The following is a 21,132-nucleotide window of genomic DNA, read 5'->3' on the forward strand; positions in this document are numbered from 1 at the left end:
ATTGAGTGCAGCACTTTAATAGCATCATCTTTTAGGATTTTAAATAGCTCTGCTGGAATTCCAACACCTTCAGTAGCTTTATTAGCAGCACTACCTCCTAAGGTCCACTTGACTTCACACTCCAGGATGTCTGGCTTTAGGTGAGTGACCACACCATCATGGTTATCTGGTCATTAAGAGTCTTTTTGTACAATTCTTCCATGGGTATTCTTGCCACCTCTTCTTAATCTCTTCTGCTTCTCTTAGGTCCATACTGTTTCTGTTCTTTATTGTGCCTATCTTTGCACAAAATGTTCCCTTGGTATTTCCAATTTTCTTTCCCATTCTATTGTTTTCCTCTATTTCTTTTCATTGTTCACTTAAGAAGGCTTTCTTATCTCTCCTTGCTATTCTTCTGGAACTCTGCATTCAGTTGGGTATATCTTTTCCTTTCTCCTTTGTCTTTTGCTTCTTTCTTTTCTCAGCTATTTGTAAGGCCTCCTCAGACAACCATTTTGCCTTCTTGCATTTCTTTTTCTTTGGGATGTTTTTGATCACTGCCTCCTGTACAATGTTATGAACCTCCATCCATAGTTCTTCTGCACTCTATCAGATCTAATCCCTTGAATTGATTTGTCACTTCCACTGTATAATAGTAAGGGACTTGATTTAGGTCATACCTGACTGGTCTAGTGGTTTTCCCCACCTTAGTTTAAGCCTGAATTTTGATATAAGGAGCTGATGATCTGAGCCACAGTCAGCTCCAGGTCTTGCTTTTGCTGACTGTATAGAGCTTCTCCAGTATTCTGGCATGGAGAATTCCATGGACTGTATAGTACAGGGGATCCCAAAGAGTTGGACATGACTGAGCAACTTGCACTTGCATAGAGCTTCTCCATCTTTGGCTGCACAGAAATATAATCAATCTGATTTCACTATTGACTATTTGGTGATGTCCATGTAAAGTCATCTCTTGAGTTATTGAAAAAGGGTATTTTCTATGACCAGTGTATTTTCATTTACTGATTCCTAACATGTCAATGTTCAGTCTTACCATCTCTTGCTTGACCACATCTAATTTACCTTGATACATGGACCTAAGATTTCAGGTTCCTTGCAATATTGTTCTTTACAGCATCAGATTTTACTTTCACCACCAGACACATCCACAACTGAGTGTCATTTCTGCTTTGACCCAGCCACTTCATTCTTTCTGGAGCTACTAGGTAACTGCCCTCCACTCTTTCCCAGTAGCATATTGGACACCTTCCAACCAGGGGGCTCATTTTCTGGTGTTACATATTTTTGCCTTTTCATACCATTTATGGGGTTCTCATGGCAAGGATACCAGAGTAGCTTGCCATTTCCTTCTCCAGTAGACCATGTTTTGTCAGAACTCTCCATTATGACCCATCTGTCTTGGATGATTCTGCATGGCATGGCTCCTAGCTTCATTGAGTTATGCAAGCCCTTTTGTCATGACAAGCTGTGATCCATGAAGAAGCAAAAATGAGATACTAAACATTAAACCTCTATAAGTATTCTTATATTTTTCCTGAATTTTGTATACATATAATTTTAAATATCATTTATATTACTGGTTTTTAGACTAAGAATCTTTGGTTCAAAGAGATTTCAGGTTGATATATTGCTATGCTAATTAATGTTTTGTGCAATTTTTGTTAGTTACCAATTTTCTTCCAGAAAAATCATCCAGGCTGAGTTTCTGAATTGTCTATTTAAATTTCGCATCTATGTCTGTATTTGCATGGTTTAAAAGAAATTATCTCTGTCAATCTAAGTTTAGCTACACATCATTATATATATTTCCAAAAAACAAGCAACCACCACAGGGTAAGCAAACATACTGAATGACTATGATTAATGTACTGCTGCTGATGTTTAAAGCAACCAATGAGTCAATTCATGAGTCAATTGCCTGTTGATCTAAATAACCAATGAAGAAACAAGCTAACTCACTTGTTAACATCAATTGTGTGTTTGGTATTTAGGTGTTTTGATTTAGTCATAACAAGGCGTATAAAAACTGACAAGTTCTACATTTTCAATCATTTTTCTCCTTCATGATTTCCCAAGGCACTCTTTTAGTATCTCTCCTACTGGGTAAATTCATCATTATTAAATGGATAAACAAGGAATTCAAGAGTACAAAATTGGCACTAAGTAACTATGTACTTTAGTAAAAGTTTGTTAATATTTCTCAGACTCAATTTTTTCACCTGTATATTAAAGGGATTATAATAGAAGTATCTGGAGTTTCTTTAAATTTCAAAATTATTCATACTGTGAATCTGATCCATGCATTCTGAAAAAGTTAACACAGTCAAGAAATGATCAGAAAATGTCAGTTTTTACTTGTGGAGACTTTGCCTAAGGATATCAGATTATCAAGATTTAAAGTTTAGTATGCAATTTAGATGGAGAAGGCAATGGCACCCAACTCCAGTACTCTTGCCTGGAAATCTCATGGATGGAGGAGCCTGGTGGGCTACAGTCCACGGCGTCGCTAAGAGTCGGACAGGACTGAGCGACTTCAATTTCCTTTTCACTTTCATGCATTGGAGAAGGAAATGTCAACCCACCCCAGTGTTCTTGTCTGGAGAAGTCCAGGGACAGGGGAGCCTGGTGGGCTGCCGTCTATGGGGCCGCACAAAGTCCGACACGACTGAAGCGACTTAGCAGCAGCAGCAGCAACAGCATGCAGTTTAGAAAGAGTAGGAGTTAAGACTATAAAATCATTAATATCATAGACAATGTTAACATAGTTTTATATTCTTGTAAATGCGAACCAGAACAATAACTATGCAGGACACTAAATTATATGAAATTTGCTATAAAGACATTTCCTATTAGCTTACATTTGAAATATCCTTCTACCTCTTTCATGGGTTTATTCCAAGAGTTTGTATACAAATCTTCATTAAGCATTTCCCCATCCATGTTAAAACAAACATATGCTTATTTTCTCTTCTTCAGAAATGTTTTACCTCAACTACTGAGTAATGCTTAGGTTCTCATTAAAAAATCATTGTAGAAAGACTAAGTTTAACTCTGAATAACTTGAAAATAATCAACTTTATATCAGTTCACTAATATATTGATTACACTATTGCCAACAAGCTAATATAAATTTCTTTGATGTAAGTATGATTCAGGTACAAGTATAGAAATTGATGACTACATGGTAACGGGCAAGAGAAGAAAAGTTCATTTGTAAAAAGCAAACTATTAGAAATCATATTCCCAATTTGACTTTCGTCAAATCTTCTTTTTTCTTTTAAGTGAAATACAGATGAAGAAAAAAGAAGGCAAGTGTTAGAGGACACATGCACATATACATACACACACAGAAAGACCTTTAAAGTTTTAAGAACATAAAGAGGTGATAAAGTCAGCTTAATTAAACAAGTAGTTATGCTGTTTCAGTGTTTGGATAGGAATATTAACAATATAGAAAATATTTTTAAATTAAGATAATGTACGTCTATGGTCTTCCAAACATTTATTATGTAATAATGAAACTCAGTTTTACTTTCTTGAAAAGGTTATTATCTTACTGACCAAATGTTTGAAGGCTATTTTCACTTGCTTGTTCCTTAGTGTATAGACGAAAGGGTTCAAGAGAGGGGCAACTGAGGTATTTAACACAGCCACTCCCTTATTAAAAGTTGCAGCATCCTCCACAGAGGGATTTATATACATGAAGATACAGCTTCCATAAGAAAGTGAGACCACAATCATGTGAGAAGAACATGTAGAAAAAGCTTTTTTTCTTTGTTGAGCAGATGGGATTCTCAGAATTGTCCTGATAATGTATGTATAGGAAAGAATCACCAGCATCAAGGTGAAGATGAGGGTAACGGCAGCAAGGACAAACTCAATTACTTCTATGAAACGAGTGTCTGAACAAGATAAATGCAACAGTACCGTATAGTCACAGCAATAATGATTGATGACGTTGGAGGCGCAGAAAGGCAGCTGGAGAGTCATTACATGGGGCACAATGACAACTAAAAAGCCAGAGAACCAGGAACATAGGACAAGTTGAATGCAGAGTCTTTTGCTCATTAGAGTCTCATAATGTAGCGGTTTGCAAATGGCAGCGTAGCGATCAAAGGACATGGCAGCTAAAAGGTAAAATTCGGTTGCTCCCAGAAGGATGGCAAAAAAATACTGAGTGAAACAACCAGCAAAGGAGATAGTCTTGTCTCCAGTTCCAATATTGACTAACATTTTGGGAACAAAGACAGAGGTAAAAGATATTTCTAAAATAGAGAAATTCCGGAGGAAGAAATACATAGGAGTCTGAAGGCGATAGCCCAGCAGGGTCAGAATGATGATTGTCAAGTTCCCCGTGATACTTAAGACATAGGTTAACAGCAGAAAAAGGAAAAGCACCGCCTGAAGCTTGGCATCACTTGTCAGTCCAAGAAGGATGAACTCTATCACTGATGTTTGGTTTCCCATAGTTAACGTATGACAAGTTAAGGAAGAATAAAATAATAATGATAACGGTTGGAATAAAAGTTATAAGGTTTTATTGAAAAATAAAATCAAACTCAAAACAATTAGAAGTAAAATTTAAAACTCAGACTCTTTCTCTTCCCCTTATTTCTTCAGTCAGATCTTTTAGTGAAACAATTTACACATTTTCCTCTTTTGATTCATAAATAACAAAGATACTGCTTCTTAGAGACATTTTCAATTGTTTCTTCTAAAATGTATCAATATCTGTTTTTCATCATTGTCCCACTTGTTTGCACTTTCCTTTATATTCTGTCTATTTTAATTTTCTTCTCTAAACTACTGGATGCTGTCACACATACATACACAAATATAAAGAAAATTTAGAAAGTAGGTTTTATTTGGGATTTCTTAAATTAGCCTTTTAACTCAGTTTATTAGCCAAAAAATATATATATATATAATCCAAGGTATCAACTCTAGGAATAAAATTGGACTTGCTCACTTTTTTTTTGCTGTTTTGCGTTTTCTCTTATTTCAGATTTCTCATTTTGAACAATAATTCTGTATACCTACTAAAGTTCAAAGAGAGGATAGATTTTTCTTTTAATTCTGAAGTGTTTGGAACTTACAATACTGACAGTTTCTGTGTCATGAAAATTGTTCAATAAATGACATCACCATTTAATATAGACATATGGATTAATCTGCCCTTGGTGAAATATTAAATATAAAAAAAATATTGTGCTTTCTTGCTATTAGCAGAATCTTCCCATCAACCTATTACAGTTCCTTAAAAGTCAGTTCAAACTCTGCTCTCCATACAACTTTATCTGACAAACACAATTAGCAATAATTGTTTCTCCTTTATAAAAATTTATCAGAAAGTAATACTGGGTCATAAAGTCAAATTATTTTCTAATTATACCAAATATGTACACTTTATCCAACTTTTACATAAACCTATAGCCCACAAGAACAGGCACCAGTTTTCTTTATATCTTTTTTAGAGAGGCTAGAAAATTGCACAGATTTGGTAAAAATTTCAATGCAAAATATTTTTTTTTTACTTCTCTTTATATTCATGGGGCTTCCCAGGTGGCACTAGTTGTAAAGAACCCACCTGCTAATGCAGGGGATGTAAGAGATACAGGTTCAATTCCTGGGCTGGGAAGATCCCATGGAGGAGGAAATGGCAACCCACTCCAGTATTCTTGCCTGGAAGATCCCATGAATGGGGGAGCCTGGCAGCCTACAGTCCATTCATAGACCTATTTAACTGAATACTATAGAGTTTTATGCAAATCGAAACTCCAACTAAGTTTATGCATACAGCTTCTCAGATTTTTCTTTTAATATTTTCCATAATCAGACATGAAAAAATATCACTATGAGAATGATTTTCTTAGTAAAACATTATGAGGTTTCTTTTTCATTTACCTATTGTTTCACTACTTATGTTGATATATATTCATATAATGATATGCAATAAGGCAGTGAGAGTAATACATTACATCCTTATCAAGGTAAAAATTCCAGAAATATCTGATACACATAAAAGGGTAACTTGTTGGGAGGATTTATTGTATGATAGAATTATGTCGGAAAACTTGAAGATTCATGTCTCCTGATATTTTAACTATAACCAATATGCACTTTTGTACAGAATTGTCTCTTTTGTTAACTACCTCTATTTAATGTATTAACATGAACTTATAACATGCCATGCAGTTATACAGTATTAGTGTACTAAAAATCCTCTTATGTTAATAATGAGATAAATGACCAATAATATAAATTTAAATGTTAATTGATTATGGTTATCTATGTCAGAATATATTATCTTGACTACTTTGTAATGAGCACAGATAAATGAGTGTGAGAAATTAAAAATTATGCACAAATAATGAATTTCACAGAAATATTTTATATTCAGAGACACACTAGGATAGTACTTCCACTATCAAAAGCTAGCTCATTAAATTGTAATATTGCCAGAACTACCTGAAATAAATCTTGAGATTTGAGCAATGAGTAATGATTTTCTCCTTTCTACATAAAAATATCTAGTGTATCATATAATTTGAATATATCGATGTTAATCTACTGGTTTGAGGTTCTAGCTATTAAGCTTCAAAATTCTACTTTAGAAATTCATTAATCAATCAATTATATTCACTAAACAACAACAATATTCTGAAATTTTCATTGTTTAGCATTTTTGACATAATAAAAACTTTGTAAATAATTCCCACATAATAGAAACACTTCACTGAATGAATAAAAGATTTTAAAAACTACAGCAAAGACACTTTTATATAAGTGATCTCATCTATTAAATAAAAGATGAACAAAATGATATTTTTATATAAGAAGAAAATTTTATAGTAAACATTTTAGCATAATAAAAGACGATAATCCTTTAAGATTAAAATTAGTGTTATTTCCAGAAAAAGAATATATATACTCATATATAAAATTGCATCTACATGTGATCAAATAATATTTCATTCAAACCAGATTTATTTAGCAAAGGATACATTTGTCATTAAAAGGCATACTGCTAAGACACTGATTTTAAAGAGACAAGGTTTATTTGTAGTTGAAAAGACTTTGATAAACTTTCCCAGACTTTTCTGGATATCATTAGTTTTGAATCCCTTCACAATGAATTATATATAACTCTCATATTTAGTCTCTGTCTCTTTCTGCAGTGGACCCTAAGCATTAGAAACCTCTATCCCTTTATGAAACATTGTTCTCGATTACATTTAGGAGGAATGTTAAGAAAACTGAATCCATGAAAAGTAGGAATTGGAATAGTCAAAAAACAGGAAAAAAGTTATTTATTTTACCACTTTAAGCTCTAATTCTGTGAGTGTGGCATAACATTTTTTTGGCTTGAAAATACCTTTTGCTGATAAAATATAATGCTTCGAAAAATTTTACCTTTATTTAAGTCAATCAAAATTTTATGAAAAAGACTGTGTGTGCAGTTATGTCAACAAGTAAACATGAAAGGTATACAAACAAAACAATAATGAGACACATCTCCACACATCTCTAATTAAATGCAGCAGTCATCAGCTCTCTCCTACCTCAAATAGGTAAATCAGTTCTACCTTCACTCCACATCAGCTCCTTTTGTGGCTGAAAGAGAGAATATAAAGTTTTAGAACCCACTGGGAAATCCTCCCTGGGCCATGCGAATTTGTCTGCTTCAAAACACTCCGGAAGAGCCTGGTTTTCTCTCCTGACAAAGGTGGGTCAAATTAGAAGGTAGGAGAAGGAAAAGGCGGGCCTGTGTAGAGAGTATACCCAGGCTGCAATCCCCTGCCAAATCTTCCCTACAATTTCATTGCTCTTAGAAATTATCTATCACTCTTTATCATATTCACTTTGCTCTGAGGGTATATATTGCTGTTTCCTGGTCACGTAAGAGCATTACCAGCTCGATGCTCTTCCGTCTTTCTGCGTTCTTTCTCCAGCCGTCACAGGACTGGCGTTCCCTCTGGTCCTCAGATCTCAGAAGTGGGCACGCCTCGCGGAAGCCGCCCTGACCAGACCACTCAGGACAGTCACTACTCAGTCACGTCTGACACCTTAGCTTGCTTGATGTTTCATTCAGAGTAGACTTTCTTTTATCGTTAACATCACTCCTAAATTCTACTCTTTTTTGATTTGCTTTCATGTTTATTGCATATCATCCTCGCTAAAATGTAACCTACACTAAGTGAAGGACTTTTATTAACGCTAGGTCGTTAAGTCACTAGGTGTTATGAAAGTGGCCAGTACATATTTAATTCTATAAATATATGTGAATTGCATCTTTTTTTACCTGAATCTTATTTAATATCAATTTTCTCTAGGTTTGAGCTATTCTAGCATGTCATATTACTTTAAATTTTCATGAGAGATCAGTAGTCTTTAAATTCCTTTTCTCTAAATCAACCCAAAGATACTTCAACAAAGAAAAAAGTAAGGTTGACAGATTAAAAGCAGAGCAAATTTCAAATAAATATTTGGTTTATATCAAGTACTTGAAATATACTGATCTGAAAGGACCTCTGAAGTATTCATTTAAGAAAATATATTTCACTCTAACATTTCGTATTTAAGGAATAACAAGAGAAATTTGTCATCTCTGTCTAAAAAATCATTCTGATAAATATTTCTAATTGAATCATGTGAAAACACATACAAACATCAAAATAAAATATTAATATTTTTATAAGCAAAGTGAGTGCAAGAAAAATGAAATGGAATGTCAGGATTATACAGGGAAATTATGATTATTTTCCTAACTCCATTCTATTTTTTATAAATTAATTGATGAATTACAATTAAAGAATTATATAGATGATTCTTCTAATCTCCAATATACATGTGTATCTCTTTAGTATAAATTCAATTTAGTGATGAGAAATATATTCAACTAAGCATATGTTTAAAAATAATCAGGTCTATAAGATAAATAGTGTATGAAATACTTATAAAATACAATAGATTATTAATACATATGAGATATATATAAATACCTATAGGTGATAAAGCATATATATACACATAACATATATACTAAATATATCCATGACTCAAAATGATTGTACTCAATGAAAAATTTCTATATACAAAACAGAAATATTAAAAAAATATTGTATGCAATTTGAACTTCTTCCAGATAGCAACTTATTGCTTGCCTGATGCAACATTTTCACACACATGCTAATTTAATGATTTCAATATTTTCTCAGGGAAACATCAGTTTCACTATTGAACTTCCCTTGATCAATCTATGCATAAATAACATACTTTCCTCCTTTTATATATTATCTCTTCATAAGAATTCTTTAGCACTAAATCTAGTATTGTGAAATTACAATGAATTACTCAAATGACAACTTATCTTTCCATGTTCTCTTGGCCCTTTCTTTCAGTATATGTCACATGGATGCTGCCAAACATTTTTTGCACATCTCTTTCATTGAATCCCTTTTCTGTTTGAAATTCTGCTTCAACATCAATATTCTATGTATTATCCTATATAAGAAATATTTACTATCTTCTCTGTATACCTATGGAAGTTTTTGGCAACTACTAGTTTTTTTTTTTTTTTTTAATGATCAGTGTGTGTGTGTGTGTGGGTGTGTGTGTGTGTATGTGTGTGTTTGCTGTGCAGAAAGGCATACAGCATGATAGCTTCTAAATTTAAGCCCAGTTAGATTTCTAAGTTACTCTTTTAATGAGGTATAATTTATTTACAATAAATTTCATGTATTTATGATATAAAAATTTATCAAGTTTTCAGATTTTATCTGTGCAAACTCCACCATAATGAAGATAATAAATGTATCCATGGAACCTTAAATTTCCACACACTCCTTTTTCATTTTTTCCAGGGATTCTACTCATTCTCACACAACTAACTTATTGTTATAGCTATAAATTAATGCATATTTTCTAAAATTTTATGTAAAGGTAATCATGTATTTAGTTCTTAAATTTAGGTCTTTGAACCATTTTGAGTTAATTTTTGTACACATTATGAGGTATGGGGCCAACTTCATTCTGTTGCATGTGGCTATCCAGTTTTTCTAGTACCATTTCTTGAAAAGATTGTCTTAGAACGTTAGAAAATAAGCTAACCATATGTATGAGGGTTTATTTCTGGGATCCCTTTTCTGTTCCATTGGTTTCTATATCTATCTTTTATGCCAGTACTACAACTGTTTTTGATTATTGTGGCTTCCTAGGATGTTCTGAAACCAAAAGGTGTGAGATTTCCAGATTTGTTCTTCTTTTATATGATCATTTTTTGACTATTTGGGATTGTTTGAAGTTACATATGGGTTTGAGGGTAGGCTTTCCATATCAAAAAAGAAAAAAAAAAGCTGAAGCTGAAGCTCCAATACTTTGGCTGCCTGATGAGAAGAACTGACTTGAAAAGACCCTGATGCTGGGAAAGATTGAAGGCAGGAGAAGGGGACGACAGAGGATGAGGTGGTTGGATGGCATCACCGACTCAATGGACATGAGCTGAGCAGGCTCCAAGACTTGATGGACAGGGAAGCCTGGCATGCTGCAGTCCATGGGGTTGCAAAGAGTCAGACATGACTGAGTGACTAAACTGAACTGAATCATAAATTTTGTCTAATTTCCTTTACACAGCACAGTTGAGGCTTTCATGTCATTCTGTGAACCAATTGTTTCTTTATATTTCTGAATGGTATTCCATTTTATGTATATACCATTATTTCTTTAGTCTTCTTTTACATAACGTGCATTTGGACATTTCCAGGACATTTTCATTTCACAAATGAAACTATTATGAATATTTTTACAAGTTTTGTATGCAGCTCAGTTCAGTCACTCAGTTGTGTCCAATTCTTTGCAACCCCATGAACTGCAGCATGCCAGGCCTCCCTGTCCATCACCAACACCCAGAGTCTACCCAAACTCATGTCCATCCAGTCAGTGATGCCGTCCAGCCATCTTGTCCTCCATCGTCCCTTTCTCCACCTGCCCCTAATCCTTCCCAGCATTATGGTCTTTTGCAATGAGTCAACTCTTTGCATGAGGTGGCCAAAGTATTGAAGTTTCAGCTTCAACATCAGTCCTTCCAATGAACACCCAGGACTGATATCCTTTAGGGTGGACTGTTTAGATCTTCTTGCAGTCCAAAGGACTCTCAAGAGTCTTCTCCAACACCACAGTTCAAAAGCATCAATTCTTCAAAGCTCAGCTTTCTTCACCATACAACTCTCATATCCATACATGACTACTGGAAAAACAACACCCTTGACTAGATGGACCTTTGTTGGCAAAGTAATGTCTCTGCTTTTAAATATGCTATCCAGGTTGGTCATAACTTTCCTTCCAAGGAGTAAGCTTCTTTTAATTTCATGACTGCAATCACAATCTGCAGTGATTTTAGAGCCCAAAAACATAAAGTCTGACACTGTTTCCACTGTTTCCCTGTCTATTTCCCATGAGGTAATGGGACCAGATGCCATGGTCTTAGTTTTCTGAATGTTGAGCTTTAAGCCAATGTTTTCACTTTCCTCTTTCACTATCATCAAGAGGTTTTTTAGTTCCTTCTTCACTTTCTGTCATAAGGGTGCTGTCATCTGCATATCTGAGGTTATTGATATTTCTCCCTGGCAATCTTGATTCCAGCTTGTGCTTCATCCAGCTCAGCGTTTCTCATGATGTACTCTGCATATAAGTGTTAAATAAGCAGAGTGACAATATACAGCCTTGACGTACTCCTTTTCCTGTTTGGAACCAGTCTGTTGTTCCATGTCCAGTTCTAACTGTTGCTTCCTGACCTGCATACAGGTTTCTCAAGAGGCAGGTCAGGTGGTCTGGTATTCCCATCTCTTTCAGAATTTTCCACAGTTTATTGTGATCCACACAGTCAAAGGCTTTGGCATAGTCAATAAAACAGAAATAGATGTTTTTCTGGAACTCTCTTTTTGATGATCCAGCGGATGTTGGCAATTTGATCTCTGGTTCCTCTGCCTTTTCTAAAACCAACTTGAACATCTGGAAGTTCACAGTTCACGTATTGCTGAAGCTTGGCTTGGAGAATTTTGAGCATTACTTTACTAGCGTGTGAGATGAGTGCAATTGTGCGGTAGTTCAAGTGTTCTTTGGCATTGCCTTTTTTAGGGATTGGGATGAAAACTGACCTTTTCCAGTCCTATGGCCACTGCTGGGTTTTCCAAATTTGCTGGTATATTGAGTGCAGCACTTTCACAGCATCATCTCTGAGGATTTGAAGTATCTCAACTGTAATTCCAATACCTCCATTAGCTTTGTTCATAGTGATGCTTTCTAAGGCCCACTTGACTTCATATTCCAGGATGTCTGGCTCTAGGTGAGTGATCACACCATCGTGATTATCTGGGTCATGAAGATGTTTTTTGTACAGTTCTTCTGTGTATTTTTGCCACCTCTCCTGCTTCTGTTAGGTCCGTACCATTTCTGTCCTTTATCGAGCCCATCTTTGCATGAAATGTTCCCTTGGTGTCTCTAATTTTCTTGAAGAGATCTCCAGTCTTTCCCATTCTGTTGTTTTCCTCTATTTCTTTGCATTGATTGCTGAGGAAGGCTTTCTTATCTCTCCTTGCTATTCTTTGGAACTCTGCATTCAGATGGGAATATCTTTCCTTTTCTCCATTGATGCTTTAATTTCTCTTGGGCAAATACCTAAAAGTAAAATGACTGTTTAACTTTTTAAAGAAACCACAAAACTGTTTCCAGAAGGGTCATAATATTTATGTTCTCCACAACTTTGTGTAGGAGTTCCATTTAACCCACATCCGCACTAAAATTAGGTATGGTCATTCATTTTAATTTTTAGTCATTCTATTGAGTTTGTAATGGTATCTAAGTGTTATTTAATTTATATTTTCCTAATGAATAAGATGTCAAAAATTTTTCCATGTGATTATTTATTATGGGTACATGTTTTTTGATGAGGTGTCTGTTTAAATCTACTGCCCATTTATATTGAGTTGCTCGTCTTATTATTATGTTGCAAAAGTTCTTCATTTATTTTAGAAAAGAAGTCCTTGATCTATTTAACAACCATTTTCTTCAGTTTTGACCTAACATTTCACTTTCATTATAATGTCTTTTGAACAGTAAATTTTTCGTTTTTAAAGTCCAATTTATATGGAGTTTCTTTCCTATATTTTTGTGCTTTAAGAAATCTTTGCCGAAGTATCACTAAAATTTCTCCAAAACAGAAATATCCTTTGTTTTCTTTCAAAGTTTTATAGTTTGAAGACTTATATTTAAACCTATTATCCATTACAAGTTAATTTTTATAAAAAGGTGTAATACAAGGAACAAGGTATTTGATGTATATTATTATTTTGTATATGATTAAAAATAGTTCTAACAAATTTATAGAAATAATAATCTGGTAATCCTTTTCATCTTTAATTGTTTGGCACTTCTATTTTGAAATATCAATAGGCCTATCTCTGTGGGTCTATTTCTGGACTTTTTTTTTAATTGAGGTATAATTGATTTGGGGCTGACGAGGTGGCTCTAATGGTAAAGAACCTGCCTGCCAACTCAGGGGACATAAGAGACATGGGCTTGATCCCTCGGTTGGGAAGATCCTCCGGAGGAGGGCATGGCAACCCACTCCAGTATTCTTGCCTGCAGAATCTGACGGACAGAGGAGCCTGGAGGGCGACAGCACATGGGTTTGCGGAGTTGGACTCGACTGAAGCAACTTCACATGTGTATTTTGGTCTTCCTAGGTGGCTTTCATGGCAAAGAACCTGCCTGCCAATGCGGGAGTTGTAAGAGATGTGGGTTTGATCAGGAAGATCCCTTAGAAGAGGACAAGGCAACTGACACCAGTATTCTTGCCTGGAGAAACCCATGGATGAGCTGTAGCAGGCTATAGTCCATAGGGTTGCAGAGTTGGACACGACTGAAATGACTTAGCATGCATACATAGTTGACTTAGAAAATTGTAATAGTTTCAGTTGTACAACATTGTAATTCAACATTTTTATAGATTATCCATTTAAAATTATTGCATAAGAATGGCTATGTTTCCCTTTGTTGTGCAATGTATCCTTGCTGTTTACCTATTCTATACATAGTAGTTTGTATGTCTTAGTCCTATAACCCTATCTTGTACCTCTTCCCTTCCTTTTCCCAATGATAATCACTAGTTTGTTCTCTACATCTATAAGCCTATTTCTGTTTTGCTAAATACATTCATTTTACTTTTAGATTCCACATATAAGAGATAATGTATAGCGTTTGTCTTTGTCTGATTAATTTCACTAAGTATAGTAAGTTCTAGGCCCATCTGCATTGTTGCAAATGGCAGAATTCTAGGAATTTCTATAGAAGTTTCTAGGCCCACCTTCATTGTTGCCAATGCCCATTCCTTTTTATGGCTGAGTAATATTCTATCGTGGGTGTGAGTGTGTGTATATGTGTGTGTGTGTGTGTGTGTACACATATATATATCCCCAGTCTTTATCTATTCATCTGGTGTTGGACATTTAGGTTGCTTCCATATCTTGGCTATTATAAATAACGCTGCTATGAATATTGCACTGTATGTATCTCAGGAGACAGATCAAAATAATTATTGCTACAACTTACATCAAAGTGTTCTGCCTGAGTTCTCTTCTAGGAGTTTTATGGTTTCAGGACTTACATTTAGGTCTTTAATCCATCATTTTGAATTTATTTTTGTATATGGTGTGAGCAAATGTTCTAATCTCATTCTTTTACATGTAACTGCCCATTGTATATTCTTCTTGCCTCCTTTATCACAGATTAGTTGATCATAAAAGCTTGGGTTTATTTCTGGACTCTGTATTCTGTGCCATTAATCTCTGTGTCCTTTTTTTTTTTCTTTTGTTCCAGTGCCATACTTTTCTCTCTCTCTCTCTCTCTCTCTCTCTCTCTCTCTCTCTCTCTCTCTCTCTCTCTCTCTGTCTCTTTTGCCTGTGCCAAGCAGCTTACAGATCTTAGTTCCCCAACCAGGGACCAAACCCAGGACCCTGCAGTGAAAGTGCTGAGTTCCAACCACTGGACTACCAGGAAATTCCCACCATACTGTTTAAGTTAATATAGTCTAAAGTCTAGGACAGTTATGCTTCCAGTTTTGATTTTTCTTCTGAAGATTAATATAGCAATTTGGGATCTTCTGTGGTTCCATATAAATTTTAGGAGTATCAGTTCTTGTTTGAGTGAAAATGTCAGGGGTATTTTGATAGGGTTGCATTAAATCTTTAGACTGGGTAGTCTAAAAACTTGTATTTTATCTTAAAACTATTCATTCTTTCAATCCAAGAACACAGGATATCTTTCCTTCTTTTATCATTTTCAAATACCTTCATCAATTTTTTACAGTTCTCAAAGTATAGTATAGTAACCACTTCCTTGGTTAAGTTTATTCCTAGGTATTTTTTTATTGGAATTTCATTGAAACAATTTTTGGTTGAACTGACATTATAACAACATTGAGTCTTCCAATTCATGAACACAGTAATAAATATGAGAATAGAACAAGGAAAAAAATCCTTCAGTACAGAGTTTATATTATGCATTTAAAGAAAAAGTCATCAGTATGTATATATATATGAGTGTGTATATATATATATATATATATATATATATATATATATTCATGCATATGTTGGCACTAATAGTAAAGAACCCCCCTGTCAATGAAGGGGACATAAGCAATGTTGGTTTGATCCCTGGGTCAGAAGGATCCCCTGGAGGAGGGCATGGCAACCCACCTCAGTATTCTCACCTTGAGAATCCTATGGACAGAGGATCCTGATAGGCTGCAATCTATAGGGTCACAAACAGGTGGACACATCTGAAGTGACTTAGCACAGGACATACATGTATCCAAAGAAGTAGGCTAGCTTTATGTAAAGATATTAATGGATACAAAATTCTATGATTATAAGCCTCATCATATGTATTGTCTTTTCAACTGCTGCCTATCCTCTGTTCTCCAAATCCCTATAATCTGTTATAATCCCTATAATCTGTTATGAACTCCACTACTTTCCTAGCCTCTAAAATATACTTGTTATTCTTTTTCTCTTGCCTTGTAAAGTCAAGGGGTTATCAATATCTTCTTTGTGATTTCTTTTTCACTCTTCTTTTTATTTTCAGTCTTCCCCTATTACTATAACCTGTAGTTGACATCACACACTTGCTGTGCTACGTGTGCGCTAAGTCACTTCAGCCATGTCTGACTTTGCGACCCTATGGACTGTAGCACACCAGGCTCCTCTGTCTGTGGGATCCTCCAGGCAAGAATACTGGAGTGGGTTGCCATTTCCTTTTCCAGGGTATCTTCCCAACCCAGGAATCAAACCCGCATCTCCTGTGTCTCCTGCATTGGCAGGCAGGTTCTTTATCACTAGTGCCAACTGCTACAGTAATATCCTAATTGGTCTCTCTGAATCAAGCCTGTGTTTTGCACCATATTTCTCCCATTTTAAAGTTCACATTTGTACTACATTTAATGTTCATATATTTGTACAACATGTAATGTCACATTTGTACCACATTTAATGATCACATATTCACATCTGTCTCATTTTAATGTTGTAATTATCTTCATTGAAAACCACCCCATTAACCACACACTATTTCTAATATAATAGCTGGCATCCAATTCTTCTGCACTACTGCATAAATACACATTTCAAATTTTTTTTTGTCAATAATTAACTTCAAACATTTTAGCAAACCTACAGCCCTCTGATTATGATGTGGACATTCTCAAGTAGAAGATTGCCTCAGGACACCTTCCATACCACTTCCCATAACTGTAGCAAGAAGAGAGGTGAAAACAATTGTTATTTTCACTAGCTAGCATTGTTTCTTTTTAGAAAACAAACTAAATGTATTTAATAAGGAAGTTTGATATCACTTATGAAAGAAGATAAGGTCATAGGGTGTGGGTTGAAAGGTGGGGTCAAGGAAGTGATTGATAGGTAATTTGCCATAAAAAAGTGAGTAAGAAAATAACAATTACATTTCTAACATCTATGCTGCAGTTTCCTCATCTGTAAAATGGAGATTATATTAGCATTTACTTTAGTTTACTGGAATATATAAGCACATATTCAGTGCTATATAAGTGTTAAGTTCTAATATTCTATTCTGAGCTGGCTTTCACATAGTAGATAGGTTCACTAGGAAAAGTGAAAGTGAAAGTTGTTCAGTCATGTCCGACTCTTTGTGACCCCATGGACTATATAGTCCATGGAATTCTCCACACCAGAATACTAGAGTGGGTAGCCTTTCCCTTCTCCAGGGGATCTTCCCAATCCAGGGATTGAACCCAGGTCTCCCACATTGCAGGAAGATTCTTTACCAGCTGAGCCACAAGGGAAGCCCAAGAATACTGGAGTGGGTAGCCTATCCCTTCTCCAGAGGATCTTCCCAACCCAGGAATCAAACCGGGGTCTCCTGCATTGCAGGTGGATTCTTTATCAACTGAGCTATCAGGGAACTATCAACTTTGCAACTGTGCTGCTGCTGCTGCTAAGTCGCTTCAGTTGTGCCCAACTCTGCGACCCCATAGACTGCAGCCCACCATGCTCCTCCATCCATGGGATTTTCCAGGCAAGAGTACTGGAGTGGGGTGCCATCGCCTTCTCCTCGCAACTGTGCAGTTAAGTGTTATTCAGAAGGAAATGGATAGAGGACCTATGTTTATCAACTGCCAACTCTAATTTCTCCATTACATATAGTAAGCATAAAGGAAGATGTTTTGATATTCTGCTTCTTTGCATATTTTCCATGAATACGCCAATATCAAAGTGCAACCCTTGTTTTCTTGTCTATAGTTTTTAAATATATAGTATATAGTGACTAACACTAATTAAATAAATGCTATCTCTGGTTAGTTATTATCAATCACTTTTTATTATAAACCTTAGTAAATGAGTATTTTATTTTCTAAAAAGTAATTTACAATATAGACTATACTAAGAATAGTAGTATTTGTGGGTAAATGAGATTGTCGTATTTCTTAACTAAAGCTGTGGTTCATGCCATGATCAATGTAAACTCAGACCCAGATTGTAAAAGAGTCCAAGTAGAAGACAGAAAAAATATCTGAAGCTTGAAGATGGAGCTAATATTCAGAGAAACAGACAGATGAAGGGAGGTAGATTTCAATACATCAGGTGGGTAGTATTAAGGTAAGTATAGGAAATAGGCTCTGCTACAGTGGACCTAAGGGCTTCCCTGGTGGCTCAGCAGTAAAGAATCTGCCTGCAATGCAGGAGACCTGGGTTCAATCCCTGGTTGGGAAGATCCCCTGGAGGAGGGCATGGCAACTCACTTCAGTTTGCTTGAGAGAATCCCATGGACAGAGGGGCCTGGTGCGGGCTACAGTCCATAGAGTCACAAAGAGTTGGACACGGCTGAAGCCTCTGAGCACGCACGCACACACAGTGGCTGTAGATGCTAACGTTTATAGCTTCTCTGTGCCATGGTGCGCAGCACAAGCGACTTCAGTGGTAGATATGGGTGGCTCTGACAGATGTTTTCTTAATTTCGTTATCTGAAATTAGTTATGCATCTTTTATCGCTTTGCCATTTCTACATAACAAATCTTTCCTAAACTTAGTGTCTGAAAACAGCAAACTCCTATTATTGCTCATGAGTCTACGGTTCAGCTAGGAGGTTCTGCTGATCTGGTCTGGATTTTCCCACATTTGGGGGAATCAATTGTCTATAAGCTGATCTAGAATGCTTCTGTTGGGATAAAGGAGATCTGCTTAAGTATATCTTTCTTTCTGCAGCAGGTTAGCCTTGTCTTGTTTCTTGTGAGAATCACGTGGTCCAAGACATAGAGGATGCGTGCTTGGTTTCTTGACTCTTATGCTTTAGCACATTTTTTTCATAGTCACATTCTTTTCATAAGAGCAAGTCACAGGTCTAGACTAGATTCAAAGGATGGAAAAAATAGGCATTTCTCCAATGGAGAGGAAGAAGCACATTCTAAAGAATATTACCATCTGTCTATTCTCACCACACAGTTAATGAGGAATTACCTAATTACTTTCAAAATTGTGATGTATATTAGTACATCCTAGGGCTTTTGCAATCAAATTACCACAAAGGAGTGGCTTAAAACAATTGAAATTTACTCTTTCACAGATCAGGAGGCAAGAAGTCTGAAATCAAGCTGTGGGCAGGATGGGAACTTGCCAACAGCCCCAGTGTTCCTGGCATATAGCTACATCTCTTCAGCTCCTGCCTCCATCTTCACAAGGCTGTGTTTGCTACAGGTCTGTATATCTCTGTGTCTCTAAATCTTTCCTTATGTAATGACACTAGTCATTGGATTTATCACCCACTCTAATCCATTAGAGCTTCCCTTGTGGCTCAGCTGGTAAAGAATCTGCCTGCAAAGCAGGAGACAGATTTAATCCCTGGGTTGGGAAGATCCCCTGGAGAAGGGAAAGGCTACCCACTCCAATATTCTGGCCTAGAGAATTCCATGGACTGTATAGTCCATGGGATTGCAAAGAGTCAGACACGACTGAGTGACTTTCACTTTCAATCCATTATAACCTCATCTTCATGATTATAAATGTTTCCAAATAAGGTAGGACTTCAGCATATCTTTTGGGGGACACAAGTCAGTCCACAAGAGTGATCATATATATTCTATCAAAAGTGCTTAAGAGAAATCAAATTCTCTTATATATGATTGTTACATATATATGTGTCGGGAGCCGCCAGGACATGCCCGAATGGTGACAAGGTCACGGGGCAAGAGAGGAACCTGCAAGGCAGCTCTTCCCCTCGAGGTTGTCCCGGGGGCCCAGTATGTCCCTTTCCTCCTTCTGTTTCACTGTTGTTGGGCTTTCTGTTAATTTTTGGAAATATATAGTAATAAGGCCTCCCTGGAAAAGCCCAAGCCTTTTTGGAAATGCTCATGATGGTTCTGGCTCAGGACACAAACATAAACATCAAGTCAAAAAAAAAAAAAAAAGAAAAGGCCACAGGTATAGTTTGGCTGCTTGCTTAAAAGATTATAATGTTCTAGAATAGAAAAGAGTAGAGGCATTTAGATTTAGAAGTAGATATACTGCTTCAGTTTACTTGCTCCTTGGTTGAGAGGGTTTTCATTATTGCTATTTCCTTGCTGCTATTTGTTCATTGTTTCCCTTTCTTTAAACAAGATGGAAGATTGTGGGTATTTTTGTAGAGTTAGGAAATGGGGTACATAGGATTTCAATAGAAGATTTATGTTAATCAGCTTCACTGCCATTATCTCACTATTAATAGAGGTGTTTTGCTGCTTTAGAGGTGTTTTTGCTGCTTAATAGTTAATCATTGTAAATTGAGACTTTGTAATTTTAGGTAAAGAAAAATATCAAGGTTTTTCTCATGGTACTATTCTCAGAAATGTCAAACATGTTACTGTGACCCTTCCCATGTATTGTTTTATTGTCCAAAGAATTTACACTATACCTGAGATTTGTAGAACATTGTTTTGTTAGAATGAAAATGTTAGGCATTGAGGCAAGAAGATTAATGTATGGGACATTTAAGAAAAAACCCTGTAATTGGAAATGTTCTAGATGAATGCATAGGGGAAAAACATGGGAAAGAAAAATATTGACAGAAGCATGAAACCAAACTCTGATGTAATATGTGGTGACTTAAGGGGGAGGTAACACTCATTCTATAAAATCTGAGCTATCCTAAAAATTAAGGAAAAAGCTACCCCTTCTACACAAACTTCTGGGTGTGTCTGTCTTCCTCGCCAATGCCACTCATGCCTTGGGTATTCCTAGACCCACTGGGGCTGGACCTCAGCGTATATGCAAAAACGTTTGCCTCTCATTTAAAAATGTTCATTCCACAGGCTTCTGTGTAAGATATTTTGATGGAACTTACAAATAAATTCAGTCAAATGACATTTGCTTCCTGAATTGTTTGATTTTTTTATTCATTAGAATTTTTAATTTTTAAAAAATAAACTGACTTTTGATGATTTACATAGGAGAAATATTGAAAACGTATTTAGAAGCCTACTACATACAAATGGAAAGGAAAATGTAAGAAAAATCAGGATCGTTGAGAAAATTTAAATTACTACTCCAGAATCAGTTGTGTAAATACCTT

The 21,132-nt window shown here is 35.8% G+C and overlaps 1 protein-coding gene across 1 annotated transcript; it reads right to left on the bottom strand.

The window, feature by feature from the left end:
* Positions 1 to 3,528: 3,528 nt before the first annotated feature.
* LOC110124278 (olfactory receptor 6C4-like) lies at positions 3,529 to 4,467 on the bottom strand. The gene has a single exon (XM_020872786.2). It carries the CDS (start codon positions 4,465 to 4,467, stop codon positions 3,529 to 3,531), a length of 939 nt encoding a protein of 312 aa, XP_020728445.2.
* Between the last annotated feature and the right edge of the window lie 16,665 nt (positions 4,468 to 21,132).

This window comes from Odocoileus virginianus, unplaced genomic scaffold (genome assembly GCF_023699985.2).
Source record: "Odocoileus virginianus isolate 20LAN1187 ecotype Illinois unplaced genomic scaffold, Ovbor_1.2 Unplaced_Scaffold_21, whole genome shotgun sequence".
In the NCBI taxonomy this organism is placed as follows: Eukaryota; Metazoa; Chordata; class Mammalia; order Artiodactyla; family Cervidae; genus Odocoileus; species Odocoileus virginianus.